Consider the following 18328-nt stretch of genomic DNA (forward strand, 5'->3'; position numbering starts at 1 on the left):
CCTTCGACCCCTCCGACCACCGACCGATAAGAAAGGCCGAACGTATCGGCGGCGATAAGCGGACGACGCCCGAATCGTACCGACGAAAGCGCCACCCGCGGCGCGAAGGTCCAATTTAGAAAAGTCGCTTCCGAAATGGACGGATCAAAAAAACAGAACGACGGAGGAAGAAAAAACTCCAATACGAAAAAAAGAGTTCCGTCCGTGGAATTTCGTCCGGGCGCCGTCTCTTTCGGGAGTCGTCGTCATCGTCGTCGATAGGCAAACGAGGGCGGGTGACGTCGCCGAGTCGGCGCGCCGCAGACGGGATTCGGCCGACGTTTAAAGGCAGGGGGAGGCGCGCGCTTCCTCCGTTTGCCGGGAGTTTCGGAATGGCGGAGGGTGAGTAGCTCGTTCGTCCCGACGACCGTCTCCGCTCGGGATTATCTTCTTTCGGCCCTCCGACGGTCGTCGCTCCTCGCTTGCGCTTCCCGACTCGGTCACTTCCCGATTGGTCTCGGTCGTAGCCGCGCTTCCCGTCGGACCGACCGCGACCTTCGACCCGGTCCTCGGCCAGCCGCGTGCCGTCGGGGGAATCGAAACTCGAAAAGATGCGGACGAACGTGGGTCGACGACGAAAAGGCGTCGGTAGCGGTACGGCCGGGATATTTCTGGCGACGACCGGGCAAACTCTCAACTGGGTCGGCTAAAATAGAAGAGCGCTTCCTTTATTTTCTCTCTTCGTCTCCCTCCGCGCCGTTTCCTCCCCCGGCGCCGTCGCCGCCGTTGCCGGAAGCCGATAAACCGGAAGAAAACCCTTTCGACACGTCGCCGTTTACTTCCGCCCGCCTGTCCTCGACTATCGCCACCGCCGCCCATCGGTCGGTGGTGGCGCGGACGGCGCGTCTCTTTCGCTCGGCGCCGCGCGCCCGCCCGACTTTCTAACGCAGTCGTCCGTCGTACTTCCAGATCAAGCGTACGTGACACTAGCCACCGACGACACCTACGGCCTGGGCGCTCTGGTTCTGGCCCATTCTCTAAAACGCTTCACCGTCAGAAAACTGGTGGTTCTGATCGCTCCCAACGTCACTCCTCACATGAGGTAAGTTTCCTTCCGCGCGCTTCTCCGTCTTTCTTTTCCCATCTTTACGATTTCTTCGGTAGATCTCAGCTAAGTTCGGTTTTCGACGAGGTGCGAGAAGTAAACGTGCTAGACAGCAAAGACGAGGCTCGTTTGGCTCTGATGGCCCGTCCCGAATTGGGTGTGACGCTGACCAAGATCCACTGCTGGTGTCTGACGCAGTACTCCAAAGCCGTCTTCCTCGACGCCGACACCTTGGTGAGTGAATTTTTGGCCGGCTTCTTTCCCCCCGCGCCAAAACTTCAGGGAAGTGTCTTTTCAGGTAGTGCAAAACTGCGACGAGTTGTTCGACCGCGAGGAACTGTCCGCGGTGGCCGACGTGGGTTGGCCCGACTGCTTCAATTCCGGGGTCTTCGTCTTCCGACCTTCCGAAGAGACCTTCCGAGCTCTGTTAAACCACGCCAGAGAGCACGGCAGCTTCGACGGTAAACCACCATTTTCTTTCCGTTTTCTTCTTTCCTTCGCATTTCTCAACCCCCGTTTTTGTGCAGGAGGCGACCAGGGACTTTTAAACAGTTATTTTAGCGACTGGCGAACGAAAGACATCTCTCGACATCTCTCCTTCATTTATAACATGAATTCCAATGCCAGCTACACCTATCTTCCCGCCTACAAACAGTAAGTAGATGCGACGTTCCTTCCCTCCTACCCGGCTCTTAACTCTTTCTTCTCATTGCAGATTTGGCAGCGACGTCAAGATAATTCACTTCCTGGGCCCCGTCAAACCCTGGATGCACCGTTACCACGCCGGAACGGGCCGACTGGAGGTATTCGGTGACTGCCGCCATCTAGAGGAGCATCTGCGTCTGTGGTGGAACATCTTCGCCACTCAGGTCCAGCCTTTCTTGGAACCCGACTGCGTGAGTAGGAAAACGAGCGGCCAGGGGTCCTCCGCCAACCGTTTCTAATTCTCTTGTATTTTCAGGCGGGTTTGGCCGGCGCTCTGTCTCGCGTCAGTTTGGAAGCAGGCGAAGGCCGGACGCCCGAAACTGCCGCGTCGTCTCAGGCCAGGAGACACGCCTGGGAGAGGGGTCAGATAGACTATTTGGGCAGCGACGCCTTCAGCAACATCGAGCGCAAACTGGACGCCGCCATCGACGGAGTGTGAAGAGCCGAAACCGCCCCGAGATAAGTTTAGGCAACGATCGAACCGAACCCACCCGTCCGGTTTTTCACGCGCTTTTTCCAGTTTCCAAAGGATCTTTTCTTCTTTTTTACGGTAACAATGTGTAGCCGCCATTAACAGTGTTTTGAGAAGTAACATAACGAGGAAATTAAATTATGGTTGTCGACCTCGTCCTTTCTCTGCTTCTTCCGTTTCTTCCTCCCGAAAGAAAAGCGGAGTGGCCACTACGTCTGAAGCTACTTCGCGCTGCTGTCTTTTCTGCGCGTAACCTCTGCCTTCGCCTCGTCTCCAGATCCGATACGGAACGAGCCGCGGTTTTCTACATTTTTAGAAAATTCCAACTCCGCGGGAATTATGCCACCATCACTTTTATTCTCTGGATGCTGCGCGTGTAAAAAGAAGTTGCCGACGTAGCGCGAATCGGTGGCAAGAGGGGGTGGATGCTCCGGTTCCTTTCTCCAAGTCCGATGTTGCCTTCCGTCCGAAGGAAAGATTGTTTCCGCCGGAACAGAAGAGTCTGGCAATGTATTTTAAAAAGATCAAAAGACGTTCGCGTTCCCGGGAAGAAAGTACAAAACACCACCACCTCCCCGTGCTTTTCCCCGCCGTCCCATTTTAAGATTTAAGTCTGGCAAAGCCGTTATTTGCAATCCGTATTTAACATTACAAAATATAAAAATCGAACCGACTTTACACTCCGACTTAACTATCGTCGAAACAATTTAATTTGTTGGACCTGCATCGGAATCGAAAGTATGTTTTCCTACTATAAAGGCGGAGCGTAGAGACTTTCCTCCCGCATCGTCCGAAAACAAAACTAAATTAAACCCACGAAGCAGACGGCGACGACGAATACCGGAAGCGTGTCATACCCCACCGGTACCGAACGTCTGTCTTTAAAACAATGGTTACGAACATCGGAAGACAATCGCGGGTTGTCCGTTTTCTGCGTATTTTTATCTCTCGGTACAGGTAAACCTTTCGCAGACTTTTTCGGCTCGACACAACTCTTTTACCAGGCCGGAGTCGAATTGTTTTCCTTTTTAGTCGCTACCGTAGGCCGAGGCTTCGTCTCGATTAGGAGATAGCTTACCATTGCGTTACGACTAAGAATTTGCCCGGGGCTCCGTCGGTAGCCTTCCTCCACCGGAAGTGTGAAAGCCGATGGAAATACGAAACGTTTTCCCAACCGCCAACGGAAGATCCGTAATTACCGAGACGGAGGAGAAGGAACGAACGACGAAACATTCTTAATTTGGAATCCTTTAAATATGATTTAATCTTGAGTCGGGCGTCGACGTTTACTTCCCCGTCCGTAACGTTTTCGTCTTTAATTTTCTGCCGGTGGGCCCTGGGTGCCGAGTCGGGTACACCCGTCGGGAACGTCTAGCCTCCGCGGCCGAAGCGTAATTTTCCGTTACGTAACTACGTTAAACCGTTCGTCCTTCGAAACGTCGGTCGCCGTCCCCCGAAAGGATTGCGGCGGTGTGACGAATTGGGACGGAGTCGAACGAACGTCGGAGAATTGGCGACCGGGAAGCGTTAATCGTTCGAAAATTAGCCAACGTTTTTGTTGTCCCGACGACGTAGACGACTACCGGAAGACAGAGCTAAAGGGCCAGAAAGAGAGCGTTGAATGGCCGATTAGGAGAACGGAACGGCGCGGCGCGAGCCGATTTCGTACGACAAATTAAGTAACTTCGAATATTTTTCCGACGGCCGATATCGACTGGGAGAGGGCCGTAACGTCTACCTTTTCGTTCCGCCGCACGCTTACCGCCCGACAGGGTTTTTGCAACTTCGGACGCGCCCCTGCGTCGTCCGTTTCCCCTTAGAATTAGCCGCGCGGCGCTTCTCTTCCGATTAACGCGTGCAGCGCCATCTTTTCTTTTGTAATTTGTAGTCGCTTTAACTCTCTCGTCGAGAGTTATTCTCGGAATAACGTATTTATTTGGCCGGGTGGTCGATGGCCAAATCGACGTCGCCTGTTGCTAGAAATCTGAACGTCCGAAATTCCATTCTCTAAATCACGCGAAATTACAAATAATAAAGTACGAAAATATAAATGGTAATTGTAAAAGCTGTAAAATTTCTGAAATAAGTAAACTGTTTTGCCCGGGACGTTTTTAAAAGTATTTTCCGTTATTCTATCGGGTAGTTGCCATTGCCATAATTCCTCCCTCCCTCGGACGATTTTAAGACTATGGAAATGAATTACGTTTTGCTTTCTTTTTCCTGGCAAACAACAATAAGATACGTAACTTTTTTTTTTTTTAATCGGGCTTATACTTAACGCGTCTATGTTTTTTTTGTCGATTTTTGTTGGTCCTTTCTGAACATTCAATTAAAGACGCTTTCGACAAATTGTTTGATATTTTTGAACATCGATACTCGTCCTAATCCCTGCAATTAACCATTGTTGTTCAGAAATTACGTCAATAGCGATCATTTCAACATGTTTAAATTTTCGGCCATTCTCTCTGTATCGGTAAATAAAATTAAAAAAAAACGCAGGAAATGTAAAACAAATATTTTCTTTTTACTTTCTCGGCTGTGTTATATATAGCAGAAGAAAAGTAGGGCGATGGGTCAAAAAAATGACCCCTCAAGAATTTTAGTTTTGGAGTTGGAGACCTTGAAACGTCGAGAAATGCAAAAACAATTCTGGGGTTTTTCTGTATTAGTGTGTCTCTCACGATTTTGTTCACTCACTTCAAATCTTAATAACTCCCGTGCTTTTTGTCGAAACTTTCTGAAATATTGCAAGGTATTTTGTAGATTTGTAGACGGTTGGTATCGATGCTATTAAATTTTGGTAGTTAAAGATCAGGGAGTGGAGAGGGACAGATCACCTGTCATATCTCGAGTGGGGTCGGACTTAAAGACACTACTCGTTATTAGCATTTACAATTATTATTATTTTTTTAAAATAAAACTCATTCCTATCCTCGAAGTTAAACTTTTTGCCATTTTATAATAATTAAAAATATAAAATGTTTTTTTTTCAAAGTAAAATATCGTAACAGATGGCGCCAAATGTAATTTCTAATGCTGTTGCCGGGAAAGTTATGCAACTTGTCGCTAGATTTTTTGAGATTGCATTTCGATTCATAACAAAGTAAATTACCTTATACCCCGTTCGCACCGAGCATTTCAATCTAGAATCTAGATTGTAACCAAGGTCGGCGATTATGTTTTGGTGCGATCTCTCTCGACCGTTTCAATCTCGACCGAAACGAGGTTCGATCGCGATTGACTCGAGAGAGTTCTCGAAACTAAATCCAGTCATAAGAGAGACCCCACAATCCCACGCGCGCGAGAAAATACAAGATGGCGGCGGAACACGTGTCGGGCTATCGACAGAGAAATAAAAAAGATATTGTATTTGGAAAGACGATGACATCTGTCTATTATTAGATAAATGGCAAGAGAAAGTACTGTATTTATTTCTAACCAAAACTTCCATTTTGTTTGTTGGTGTTCGTGACTTACGACGTAGTTATGTCAGTTTTATCGTCGCGTGTAATAGCAGGGTTGTTCTCGAGCGGACTGCCTGTGCGAACAGCACGACGTTCGACTACCGTTAGTCACAATCCAGATTGTAGGTAAATCGAGATCGAAGTGAGTCGTGGATTGTGTGCGAACGTAGTATTAGGCTCTCTAATAGACTCATTGTTGGTTTATTGTGTTTAAAATGCGTTTAGGGTATGAATTATTCAAGCCCGTAGGTTTATCTTTACAAAATTAATTTTTGTATGTGTCGGCGGGAGCGGCTGCAGGCATATTAAATTTTCATAAAATAATACTCAAAAAATAACGCAGATGACAAGAGATGCGACCCAATAATTTATATAATTACAATTTTTCGAATAGATTATTTACGGTAATTCGTAACTTAGAAAGTGTGGTTCCAATAAACCTATTTGTGAGTTTATTCAAGTACCTGGGTTGTTTTTACAAATGCGAGCTGAGACGTGAGTTTATTCGAGCCTGTGTGATAATTATTTAAATAATCGATGGTGTGTACGGTAAATCTCAAAAAATGAATGGATAAAAGTACGGTTATCCATTCGTACCAACAACAAAGGCCACAATTAAACTACGTTAGGACGAATTGAACAATTTCAACTATCGTGTTTCCTCCATTGTGATGCGCACTTGATTTTCTAGAGGTGAAAACTCGTAGAGAAAAAAGTTATCCCGCGAATGTAATGCGCGCCCCTAACATCATCGCAAACTGCAACCGCAACAAGCGCATTTTTTTTTTTAAATTCTTTTACTTTCAAGTTTATAGTGCTTCACGATGTCCAGATTTGTAGAATGTGGATATTGTGACTATTATCGGGCGCAGAAGATCTGCGGACCAATATCAAAGTTAAAATTACCGTATTTGACAGAGATTTCACGTCAGTATGCAAAAGAATGAAATTTATTGTAAGACCACAAATCCCCGAACCCCGCCCGTTGTCAGTTTTCCGGGAACGATCTATATCCGTGCTGGGTGTGGAAAGCGGAACGAATTCAAACTGCGCTCATTGTTAAGCGTTGTTGTCGAGCTACAGTTTCATTTTTATTTCTTTACCATAGTGCACATTTGTGTCAATTAATTAATTTGATTGCGGATCCGACACCACCTACGAGTTCGGATAATAAAAATTTCGAAATCAAAGCAAACGCATTACTCGCAATGTATTTAATATTAACAGTACTTAATATTATTTGCAAGCAATTTATCCAAATTAATTAAAACAAACTAAAGAATAGACGACAGAGTTTTAATATCGCCGAGAGTAAAAAAAATTAAATCTCTCGAAATTTTTTACTTCTGGAATGAAAATCTCCAGGAACCAACTCTTCCCAAGCTTCTTCCTTTTATATCACTTCTCAAATCTTCTTGTAATGCTAAATATGCCGATATTTTATTATTTGCGAGAGTTTAGTTCGATGCAATGCGTGATTCCACTGACTTTCCAAACACCATTGTCAAACTTCTAGGCTTACAGGAAAGCGGCGCTGAACGTCCGACGTACACGTTTTTGCGTTTAAAACTTCGGCCTCAACCTCGCTAATAATAATAGTACGAACAATTATTTATTGTGACATCGTTACAATGCAGAGCTGCAATTTTTAATCATATTTTAATTTATTTAATTTAAAATATATGATGTTTTTTATACTTTTGTGTTATATTTTTAATTAAATGTATTTAAACACAGTTGGGAACAGCATTTTTTTTTTTTTTTTTATTAAGTACAGTTTCTAGATGGAAAAGGTATTTACTGATTCGTGCATGCATAGCCAATATATTATGTTTTTGTTTGTACAAAAATATACACTTTTCGTGTACCTAAAATGATAGTAAAAATATTGCTTTTTAAAGCTTTTAAGAAACATCATTATAATTGCAGTTAATATAGTTACTAACTATATTAGAGAGTTTGAGGCGCAAGTACAAACGTTAAACTTGTACGGCAAGCAGAAGTACACGTTTGACGTTTTAAGTCCAAGTAAAAGACCTTGCGGCGATCGTTCACATCACGTGACTCAGTGAACGTCGCGCATTGACTCACGGGAAATTTGTTGAAAAGCTGGCGGATACATTTAACATCGAGGGTTACCAGCAAAGGCTTACTAACAAATTAAACTGTTTAACAGTATTTATAGGATGTTTATAACACTGAATAATTATTTTTAATTAGCGTCGTGTCTCCTATCGGACGACAGAACTACCTCATACTTTTGTCGAGGGAAGTAGTGGCTTATGTAAATTCGAAAGCTGCTCGAAAAATTAATTTTTAGAAAATTTACAAACGTATTACGCTGTTGATGGTAGAAGATGCCGCGGAAGAACAAACCTGACTTAAGATAAGCTATTATGAAGACAAATATAAGTAAATTCTATAGGCACTTCACACCACTTGCAAAAAATTGAATAATTAAATAATTTCTGTATTAAAATCGTCTGTTTCTTTTCAATATTATTCGTAAATGCTTAAATAATCAATATTTTAATAAAATACGTCATAATTTTAACCACAAACACAAAAAAAATGAAGAAGTTTAAGCCGATTGTCTACTCGCCATTCTAGACGTAGCGAACGCCATTATCGACCGTCTAGAATTGCCAGATGGCGGCGCTCGTCCGTCCGCCGTTCACGTTTTGAGCTGAATACGTGCGCCTCAACCTCTCTAATATCGTCTTTGAGTACTTTTAGCCGCAGAGTACTGGGACAATGTATATTTTCGCGTGGCAGCCAATCGGCACGCGGCATCCTAATTCCAAGCGTAACACCATGTTTTTACCCGTAATCCTTAGTACTACATATAGCGTGGTGTGGTAATGTCAAAAAAGTGCAAAAAAAAAGAAAAAAAAGAGCAAATATCAAAACAAAAAAATTACCATGAAAAATATAAATCGCGTCACATCTGATTAGCGTAAACATGGCGGGCAAACCGCGTAAGGAAATGGATTTGGTATTCCAAAGATTGAAGACTTTCAACACTAGAAGACGAAATATTCGGAATAGTAAGTCGAAGAGGATTGACGGAGAATTAACAAGACTTGGCAGAAAATAGAAAAGATGGAAACCATAACCAAATATTACGGTCAGGTAAACTGTACGTTAGAATTTGAAGTGGATAAGTTAGTTAATGAAAGAATTAATACAGGTATACCTCGCCTTACGTCGGTAATTGGTTCCACGAGAGGCGACGTAAGTCGAAACTACGGTGGAAAACGCCAATAATGAGCACTTAAACCTATTCCTCCGCGCATTCCTGTATTCCGGACGATAAAAACGGCCACTGATCAGTGGCAGGTTATGGTAGAAAGCAACATGGAATTCTCCATGGCTCGGAGAGTTTCGTTTCGATCTCCATTTTTATATGGTTTTAAGAATTAAGTGTGAAAACGGTTCTTTAACCGTCGTTCCCAAACAGCAGTTTTAGAAGAAGAAAATGACTACCGTTAACCAGGAATTTGTAAAGATGCTCTTTAGATGATCTTCGCGAATTCAAGATCAAGATCAAGATCGATTAGCAAAAAATTCTGCCAATAGTTAAACGGGAAAAATTAACGGGGAATCAAATATATTTACGAGAAGATTATTATATTAAAGACAAGAAGATGTTTACTTATGATATAAACTCCAATAAAATGTTTAAGTTACTTTTTAGTAAAGTAGTAATATACAGTTATCTTCATACTTCGAATTTAATTCATTCCAGGCCGCTCGAAGTAAGAATCAATTTTTCCCATTAGAAATAACAGAAAGCATGGCCCATCGCTGGCCGAATGGATAAAACCACTAGCACTGTAAATACTGGTCGTGGGATCGCGCCTGGCCGACGGGTTAGCCATGTGGAGTTTTCCAGGTTTCTTCACGTCAGATACGCGTAAATAGGAACCAGTTTCCCATAAAACACCTCCCGGAAAGCATTCCTCCATTGGTAGATAATCCACGTGTCCCGCTTCCGTAAACGAACCAAACCATTGCAAAGGAAATTAAAATAAATCAGCAAAGAGTTGCTCGACTTTCCCGGCAACATTTAAAACTATGTGACACCATCTGTTATGGTATTTTATTTTAAAATGTTTTTATATTTTTAATTAGTATAAACTGGCAAAAAGCTTAATTTTGAGGATATGGGTTTTATAAAAAAAAATTTGAAAATGCTAAAAACGAGTAAAATCGCCATTAGGTCCGATCCTACTGGAGATAAACACGACCTCCACTGTCTCCCCACCCTTCGACCTTTAACCACCAAAATTTAATAGAATAAATCCCCCTAATACGCAAACCTCCCTGCAAAATTTCAGAAATTTTCGACATAAAGCACGGGAGTTATTAAGCTTCAAAGGGAGTGAACTAATTCGTGTCCCTCCACACACACTAACATCCATACATACAGAAATTACCCCCGAATTTTTTGCATTTCTCCACGTTTCAAGGTGTCCTAAGTCCAAAAATGAAAAAATCAGGGGAGGTCATTTTTTGCCAGTCGCCATACTTTTTCTGTTATAAAATAAAAATACAGTAGTCGTAATATGTATGGGTAAGACCTCCTAAGCTTCGAACACGTCAAATATATGGTTCCGTTCGGGAAATTTTAAACTGAAAGATACAAAGCGTATGTGGGCGCCCAAAAACTGTCGACGAAAAATAATTGCAGAAAGAATTTGCTAAAAATAGAAGAATAACACAAGACAAATAACCAACGCACCAAAAATAAACCGAAAAAAGCACCGAAAATATACGAATGTAATACAAAAACTAAACCAGCACCTGATCACTCGCTGAGAGATATTTATTCTTAACACAAACGTTTTCAATCCAATCAATGGATCATCATCAGGTAAAATAGAACATTACAAAAAATAGAACAACAAGTTCAAAATACAAAAAATAACGGCTAACCAATATGTAACTAACAGCACAATAACGTTTCGAAATATCAAAAAATTAATAAAAGTGCTGCTAAAATTAAAAATAAAATAATAATATATAACAAACAAATAGTGTATACAAAATATTAATACTTCTGCCTTAATAATTATTATCAAGGCTTATTAAGGCAGAAGTATTAATATTTTGTATACACTATTTGTTTGTTGTTATATATTATTATTTTATTTTTAATTTTAGCAGCACTTTTATTAATTTTTTGATATTTCGAAATGTTATTGTGCTGTTAGTTACATATTGGTTAGCCGTTATTTTTTGTATTTTGAACTTGTTGTTCTATTTTTTGTAATGTTCTATTTTACCTGATGATGATCCATTGATTGGATTGAAAACGTTTGTGTTAAGAATAAATATCTCTCAGCGAGTGATCAGGTGCTGGTTTAGTTTTTGTATTATTTTCTGCTGAGCATGCTGTAGGTTGTTTATACGAATGTAATGCAAGAGACGACATGGGAAACAGATTGCGTTTACGCTTCGAGCGTATTTTTTCACTGCGCGTGCAGTTCGAACTCCGAAACGAATTTTTGTGAAATTTAGCGTTCGAAATACGAGGTATTATAGTATAGGCCTATAGCGAGGTTGAGGCCGAAGTTTTAAACGCAAAAACGTGTACGTCGGACGTTCATCGCCTCTTTCCTGTAAGCCTAGAAGTTTGACAATGGCGTTTGGAAAGCCAGTGGAATCGTGCTCGACATTCCAAACGCCATTGTCAAACTTCTAGGCTTACAGGAAAGCGGCGATGAACGTCCGACGTACACGTTTTCGCGTTTAAAACTTCGGCCTCAACCTCGCTTATATTTTCGGAGTAAACCAATAAATGATAGAGTAACAAACAATATGTCGAGATAATGGCAAAGGAAGGAAACTTAAAAATGTATGCAGTATAGATAAATGTGAAAATATTCATTGGGAAAAAACGCACAAAATTACTATGTCGAACTTATCATACAGGAACACACATGTAGCGAAGAGAATAAATAGGCTTTCTACAGAAATAATGAGTCTTAAATAATAAAGCGATGGAAATGCATTTCGGGCTATTTGTCCCTCTTCAGTCCTTATTCGTACAATTATAAATTATGCGTAATAGAATACATTAAACTTGATGTTCATTTATATTACATATGTGCTAAACCGAGAGGAAAAACACAATTGAAACCTGAAACAATATTTACTTGTGACACTTGGATAAAAGGTGTAGAATTAGAACGAAAACAAGTGAAACTAAAATGAATTAAGAAGAGCAATTATTTGTTTTGACACGGTCACAATGCCGGGCTGAAATTTTTAATTTAATTTAAAATATATGCTCTCCGCCTTAAATTAATAGTGGCTTGCCCCAGTACATCATACTTTTCCTTAAACAATAGAGTCGTGGCGGGCATCTATCTAACACAGCGGTTCCCAACCTTTTTTTGACCAGGGACCACTTTGATTTCATTGTTGTTAGCATGGACCACAAGGTTGAAGAAAAATGAACTGTGTCAAAAATAAAGTTTAATCAAAACTTTAAACATAAGTAATCGTTAAACTCAAGAGTAACGTGCTTTAACAGTACTATTATAATAGAAAACATAACATTTTTAGTAAAAATTAAATTCAGTTTATATCAATGTGGGAATAATAATTTAAAATAAATAAAAGTTTTAAATCTTTCGCGGACCATATTTTAGCTCTTGCGGACCACTGGTTGGGAACCGCTGATCTAACACCTTTCGAGGGCAAATTTTTGAATTGAAATAACGTGATTTCCTATTACTATCAGAAGTTCACATAACCGGGGCCTCTTTCCTCTAAGGTTTTCATATCTGGTCTCAGATTTCATTTATATCTAACTCCTTTCTCAAGATGAACATAAAACTGTAGGGTGGATAGGGCCAGAGGTGTAGCCATTACCAGAATAATCTCCCAAAGTTTAAATTTATATAGTCAAACGTGGGAATATCAACAAACTTAAGTTTCTAAGATAAATCGAAAACAGTTCTTACGATCCAGTGTCGTAGGTTTTCGTAATTTATTAATCTGTTTCCATAACAGAGTTTAATTTATAGATCGAACAGAACAATTATAGAAATTTCACGCCATTTGCACGTGCGAGAAATAAAGGCCTTATTTGTTTCAGAATAATTGCCATTATTCGGCATCGACTCGGAAGAAAACAACCTATTTACTTTATATCGAGAGAACCTACGATTCCGTTATTATATCTGATTTGAAAAAAAGATTAACAAAAAATCGGCAGACAAAAAACTTATAAATTGCTACATTGTTCGGTCAATATAACGTTGTGTTAATTGCGCCGAGTACTGATGCGTTACACGAGAAGATACGGTTTCTGCGAAGAATTAAAATTGAAAATGAATTCCGATAAATCGTACTCCGGAATGAAGGTAGGTGGACTGCCAAAGAAACGTGTGTCCTTTTATATTAAGAAAAAGGAATTAAAATCGGCACAAGAAATTATATACTCTTACGCTATCGTTCGATAAGAATGTTTGCTTAAATCTGATACAGTACTACATATTGATTGCCAATATGCCAGGTGTTTAAACAGTTAAAGACGAGAAGAATCTTATCACTCGATTTAAAGTTATCGAAATTCTACGAGTTACGCTTTACCCGTTTGGTGTTTGACTAAATGTCAAAGGTTAGAAACGGTACAAGACACATTTATTCGTAAAACGTTCTTTTTAGAACGTAACATACCCGGAAGTGTCCTCGGAGGGGAATTAAATAGACTTAGATTGTGTTCGCACTTGGTAAAAAGGATTATTAGCCTAATTTTCTTAGAAAAATAGGAGACGTGATTTCTTATCATTTAACTTATTAAAAATGCTACATATAGAAATGTCAGTCGGTTCGAATAATAAGAATAATTGGGTGGTCCGGATTGCCCGTGTTTCGAATAAGGTACAATTTACAGAATTTTTAAAGAAAACCGTTACCGGTGCAACAACAGAAGCTCTTTTCGTTTACGTAACGAATTGCACCAATTCCGTGCCGATAAAAACCATCTAAAATCGGAGATGACGAAAGACGAAAAGCTTTGGTGTACGACGTAAGAACGATTTTTAATTTGCTTAACTGTTTCGAAAAATTTCCCGTACAAGACTAAGGCAGACTTATATTTTCTTACGTTTAAAGCGTACGAGAAAATCTCGTAATAACACCGTCATAAAACTAACAATCGGTATATCAATTTTTGTTCGTTAAACCCCCACGTAACGGGGAAAACTGATCCTTACGCGCAATAAAAGTTAATGGAGTGGAATTGCGTCGACTTTAAATTAAATATCGAAAAGATCCCGCAAAATGTTAATGTCCACGTCGACATTGTAAGCAATCCTCAACAATCTTATCTGTACTTATTAAATTGTTTGTAGTGTTAAATAGTAAATTGCAGCAATTGCTTAGGAACGTTTAAGCCACTAAGTGACGACGTTGAATACAACCTTCTTCGATAATTATTACCAAAAACCGTTACATTACAACAAAACGAAATAAAATTAGTACTTCTGGAACTGTTTTCTCAGGAGAGGAAAGGCGAAAATCGAAAGAAAATATTTTGACGCCACGGAAATTGTTCCGCCCTCGCTAGAGGTAATGAAAGGTAGAAAATAAAATGTTCTTTGCGGGAGTTTCCGCGTCAAATCTTACATAGGCTTTATCGCCGGCTCCTAAACTGGCGGGGTCTGCGAAAGAGATGGCTAACGGAAGGACCCGATAATTTTCGTCGGTAAGATTTTGTCCGGCAGAGGGCGCCACTAAGGCCCGACCGCCGCCGTCGACGGCAACGCGCGGCGCAGGCGCAGCGACTCCGTCGGGATTCGTTCTGGACGGCCGGAAACGACCCGCGCCGAGTGGGACGCGGCAGAGGTGAGTTTTTTTCCGAAGGCGGCGGGGGGAATCCGCGGAACCCAGCGGGGGGCGGAGAAGGGACGGGAGGCGGGGAATCCGGAGTCGACCGACCCGCGGGAAGGAAAGCGTCCCCGGACCATACCGGAGGCCCGGGCCACTCCTACCCGCGGGCGACGCGGACGCCTTGCCTCTCCGTCGTCCGAAGCGGTGGCCTCTCTCGGACCCGCGCCGCGGATCCGTCCGCGGAGGTCGTCGCTCTTTTAGGCGGATCGGAGCGTTCCGAGGCGGGTGCGCTCTTTTTCCACGCGCGCGCTTTCCTCCGCCGGCTGGCCTGGCGTCCTCCCGACTTTTTTTTTTCGTTTCGTCAGCATCTTTCCACTCGATCCGGGAAAGAGGAGGCGCCGGTCCCGGCACCATCGCCGTCGGAGACCCGTCCGCCCGAGCCCCCGTCCGAGCGGTTATTAACCGGTCGTCGTTCCGTCGGGAAATGCGGCGCAGTCGCGGTGGCAGTCGGACGCGCCGGCCGGGGCCGACGACCCCGGCCGCTCCCCCCCACGCCATGGAACGGTCCGAGACGGGCGTGGCCGCGTCCGAAGAAAAGTCCCCATCGATCGGCCTCCGTCGCCCTCTTTGGCGGTGGGGAAGCGGCGTCCTCCTCCGGTTAAAGACCGAGCGGAACGCGTCCTCCTTTTCGGACCGAGGGGCGGAGGCGCGAGCGGACCGGGAACGGGTATACTCTTCCCGGCAATAGTAATTAAGCGACTACCGGTTCCGGTCGATAATCTCTTTTCTTTTCCCGTGGCCGGGGATCGGCCGCGTCGGGAGAGAAATTTCTGTCCGGACGAGAACGGAGCACCGGGGGCTTCCGCGAAAGGAGTCGACGGAGGAATTAAGAGGCGCGCGTCGCGTCGGAACCCGACACCGGAGGCTTTCGAGAAGCCGGAACGCCGCGCGCCTTTAATTAATCGTTCCGGGCGAGGAAACGCTCCGCTTCCGTCGTCGGAGACGGGCGCCGAGGAAGTTTCTTCCCTCTTCCCTTTAACGCCCGCTACCAGAGAAACATTGCCACCCGTGCACGAAACGAACGACGTTTGCGGAGCCGTTGGAAGACGAAAAGAGATTTATTTTAGCGTCCGGTCTTTTCGAGAGCCCAAAAAAGGCCCGGTAATTGTCCAGGCGTAGGCAAACGTACGAGTATCTCCCGCTACCTCCTAACCGGCTTCTCCGTCGGAGATATTTTTCTCTCGCTACCTCCGGTCGCCCGGGTTCGAATGTAATTTATCGACGAACTCGGACACGTTTTTAATATTCTCCGACTAGTTTCTTCCGCTCATAGGTGCGTTTATATAACCCACGACAGCGATTTTTGGTGGTCGTGCGACAAAGACGTCACGCTCGTTACGCAAATGGGATTTTCGATAATATTCGGTTTAACTTTTTATGATCGTTGCCCGGGAAGTTTGACTCTGCATCGGTAATTAAATACGGTACTTGAAAATTAGGACGGTGAAGTATTAGCGCTAGAAGCAAACGGATAACGCCTGGGAAAATTATAATGTAGAAAAGCGTACGTAATCGAACCGGTATCGAATTAAACTGAAACTTTTGCCGACGACCGTAAAAACCAACTCCCTAAATACGAAGAAACCGGAAAATACGAGAAAAATCCGCTCTCCCAAACTGTTTCGAATTGCCGTAACCACGAGAATCTAAAGAAATCACCTACTTACCGCCTGGCCGCGCGGAGGTTGCTGGCGCTACTCGCGTACTAGCGTTGGCTACGCCGTTATATTCCGCGCTGGCCGGGGCCCGACGCAAAAATGAGCTTAGTTTTCGGTTTTTTTCGGAAACGGTGCGTCCGAAAGCTCTGGAAACATTTATTTCGCCTTCCTGATCGGTAGGCGAAGTGGGAAACACCTCAGAAACACTCCTCGACCGATTAACCGTGGCCAGACCCGAGTCGACGTAGGATAAAGGCCACGGACTAGCGAAACGCTCCACTCGAAATATTATCCGATTTATAATTATTTCCACCGTCGGGTTTACTTGTTCGCGCCACGAGACCGAGCGCGGACTACGACGAAAATTAGGAAAGTGGTTTCCGGAAATGACGAAACTCTTGCGTAACGTCTACCCGAATTTCGATATTTCGGGAAAACAGGACGGGCCGGAATTTAAATACAACTCGCCACGCGTGTCCGTTTTCCGTTCGGATATCGGGACGTAAAAGCGGAAATGACGCGTCCGCGCGGTGTACGACGAAAGTGCCGCTTTTACGGGGGTTTTGCCGGACGACTTACACTTTTGGACACGCGTGGCCTTTTCCCGCACCTTACCGAGAAAAACCTCGATAATTCCGTCCGATCCCAGCCGGATCGATCGATGAGTTACGGACGGGAAGAACACCTCTCTCCCTCGTTATAACGCCCTTCTATCGGCGCTGCTTTTCCTTTATTACTCGCGACACGCGTGAAAGAGACGAGGCCGAAATTTTGAGCGACGATCAACTGGGCCGCTGCTAAGTGGGCGCCGGACGTCCGAGCGACGAAATAAGAGACGAACGGTGGACAAAATACAACTTTGTTTTCTTTATAAAAATCGCCTCTTTTTTCTATTGTCCCAGTAAATTTCAATAATACTTTTTAAGTAACGATTAAAGGAATATTATTTAAATTTACGAGTGATAAAAACGATTTTGTAATTAACAATCGTGTTTATACCGATTACGTACCGCATCTATTTATTTATTTTTACGAGTAGAATAGAAGATTCTGAAAGAGCAGTCGACCTCTACCCCGAAAATTAACAAATACATGTGAAAACAAAGACAATTACATAAAACAAAAATGCCTTATATTATACATTAAATACGACAGAAATTATAATAAAAATATATAAAAGTCCTCGGGAAGAATCGCTTTTCTTTGATGCGCTTTGTTAACCGCTTCTGACGTATACAATAATTAACCTTCGCACCCTTGACTATCGCGTACCCGAAATTCTTAGATAGTCGGATTTTTCCCTCTGCGAAAGATACCGCCGGAAAGGCGTCGGCCCACCCCGGAAGGATTCCGAGACAAAAGCCACGAAAATACTCGAGAATCCTCTTTAAGCAGCTGCTAAGAGATGCTGCGGATGCTGCGAAAGCGGGCCGAAACGAACCGGAAGGAGATACGATTTTTCGTCGATAGAATAATAATTAAAAGAATAACACTTGGATAATAAAGGCCCTAACGAGTGGGTGGTGATGATTTTCACACCGGAGTGTCGGTTTCGTCGGAGGAAGCGAACGTGACGTAGGCGACGATTTTTCAACCCATTCGATAAGCGCCAGTTCGGACCGAGAAAAGAGAGAGGAAAGATCGATGTAAAAACCCGACAAACTTTAATCCGAAGAAAGCGACTTTCGGAGGAGCCGGTGTTTCGGTGCCGTCTGGAGAACACTTAAGGGCGGAAATGACCCTTCTAGGTGAGGAACGAACGCGTGGTATCGTTACGGATGCGGAAGATTGGCCGGTAGTCTACCAGGTAAAAGAGGGAGGAGCGTAACCGTCCAGAGTCCGTACGGGACACGGGATTAGAGCGGGTTCCTTTTGTCTGTTAGCGGACCTTTTAACCTATTGTTTTTTGAATAAACGAAATGTGAAGAATGTTTCTCCTTCGGAGGTCGCGGCCGACTTCGCAAATACGTTCGGAATAATTTTTTAAGTATTTTTGTTTTGAAATGGCGTACAATCTGACACTTGGAGTAGCCACTCA

The 18328-nt window shown here is 43.3% G+C and overlaps 2 protein-coding genes across 5 annotated transcripts in view; both read left to right on the forward strand.

The window, feature by feature from the left end:
• The first annotated feature begins 225 nt into the window (after positions 1 to 225).
• Gyg (Glycogenin) lies at positions 226 to 2419 on the forward strand. The gene is made up of 7 exons (XM_067287361.1): positions 226 to 381; positions 949 to 1081; positions 1144 to 1318; positions 1383 to 1545; positions 1612 to 1738; positions 1800 to 1980; positions 2046 to 2419. Exons 1-7 carry the CDS (start codon positions 372 to 374, stop codon positions 2226 to 2228), a joined length of 972 nt encoding a protein of 323 aa, XP_067143462.1. The 5' UTR covers positions 226 to 371; the 3' UTR covers positions 2229 to 2419.
• Positions 2420 to 14471: 12052 nt separating this feature from the next.
• The window catches only part of LOC136989187 (DNA (cytosine-5)-methyltransferase 3A-like), a 123236-nt gene continuing 119379 nt past the window's right edge, over positions 14472 to 18328 (forward strand). For all 4 annotated transcript variants that reach the window (XR_010882878.1, XR_010882879.1, XM_067287272.1 and 1 more), the window contains exon 1: positions 14472 to 14587. The gene's annotated coding sequence lies outside the window, so the exon portion shown is untranslated. The remainder of the gene's footprint in view (positions 14588 to 18328) is intronic.

This window comes from Centruroides vittatus, unplaced genomic scaffold (assembly GCF_030686945.1).
Source record: "Centruroides vittatus isolate TY-2023 unplaced genomic scaffold, ASM3068694v2 scaffold_450, whole genome shotgun sequence".
Classification (NCBI taxonomy): Eukaryota; Metazoa; Arthropoda; class Arachnida; order Scorpiones; family Buthidae; genus Centruroides; species Centruroides vittatus.

Coding starts and splice junctions, on each gene's coding strand:
- Gyg (XM_067287361.1), top strand. Junction 1,082..1,143: donor AACGTCACTCCTCACATGAG/GTAAGTTTCCTT, acceptor TTTCTTCGGTAG/ATCTCAGCTAAGTTCGGTTT. Junction 1,546..1,611: donor AGAGCACGGCAGCTTCGACG/GTAAACCACCAT, acceptor GTTTTTGTGCAG/GAGGCGACCAGGGACTTTTA.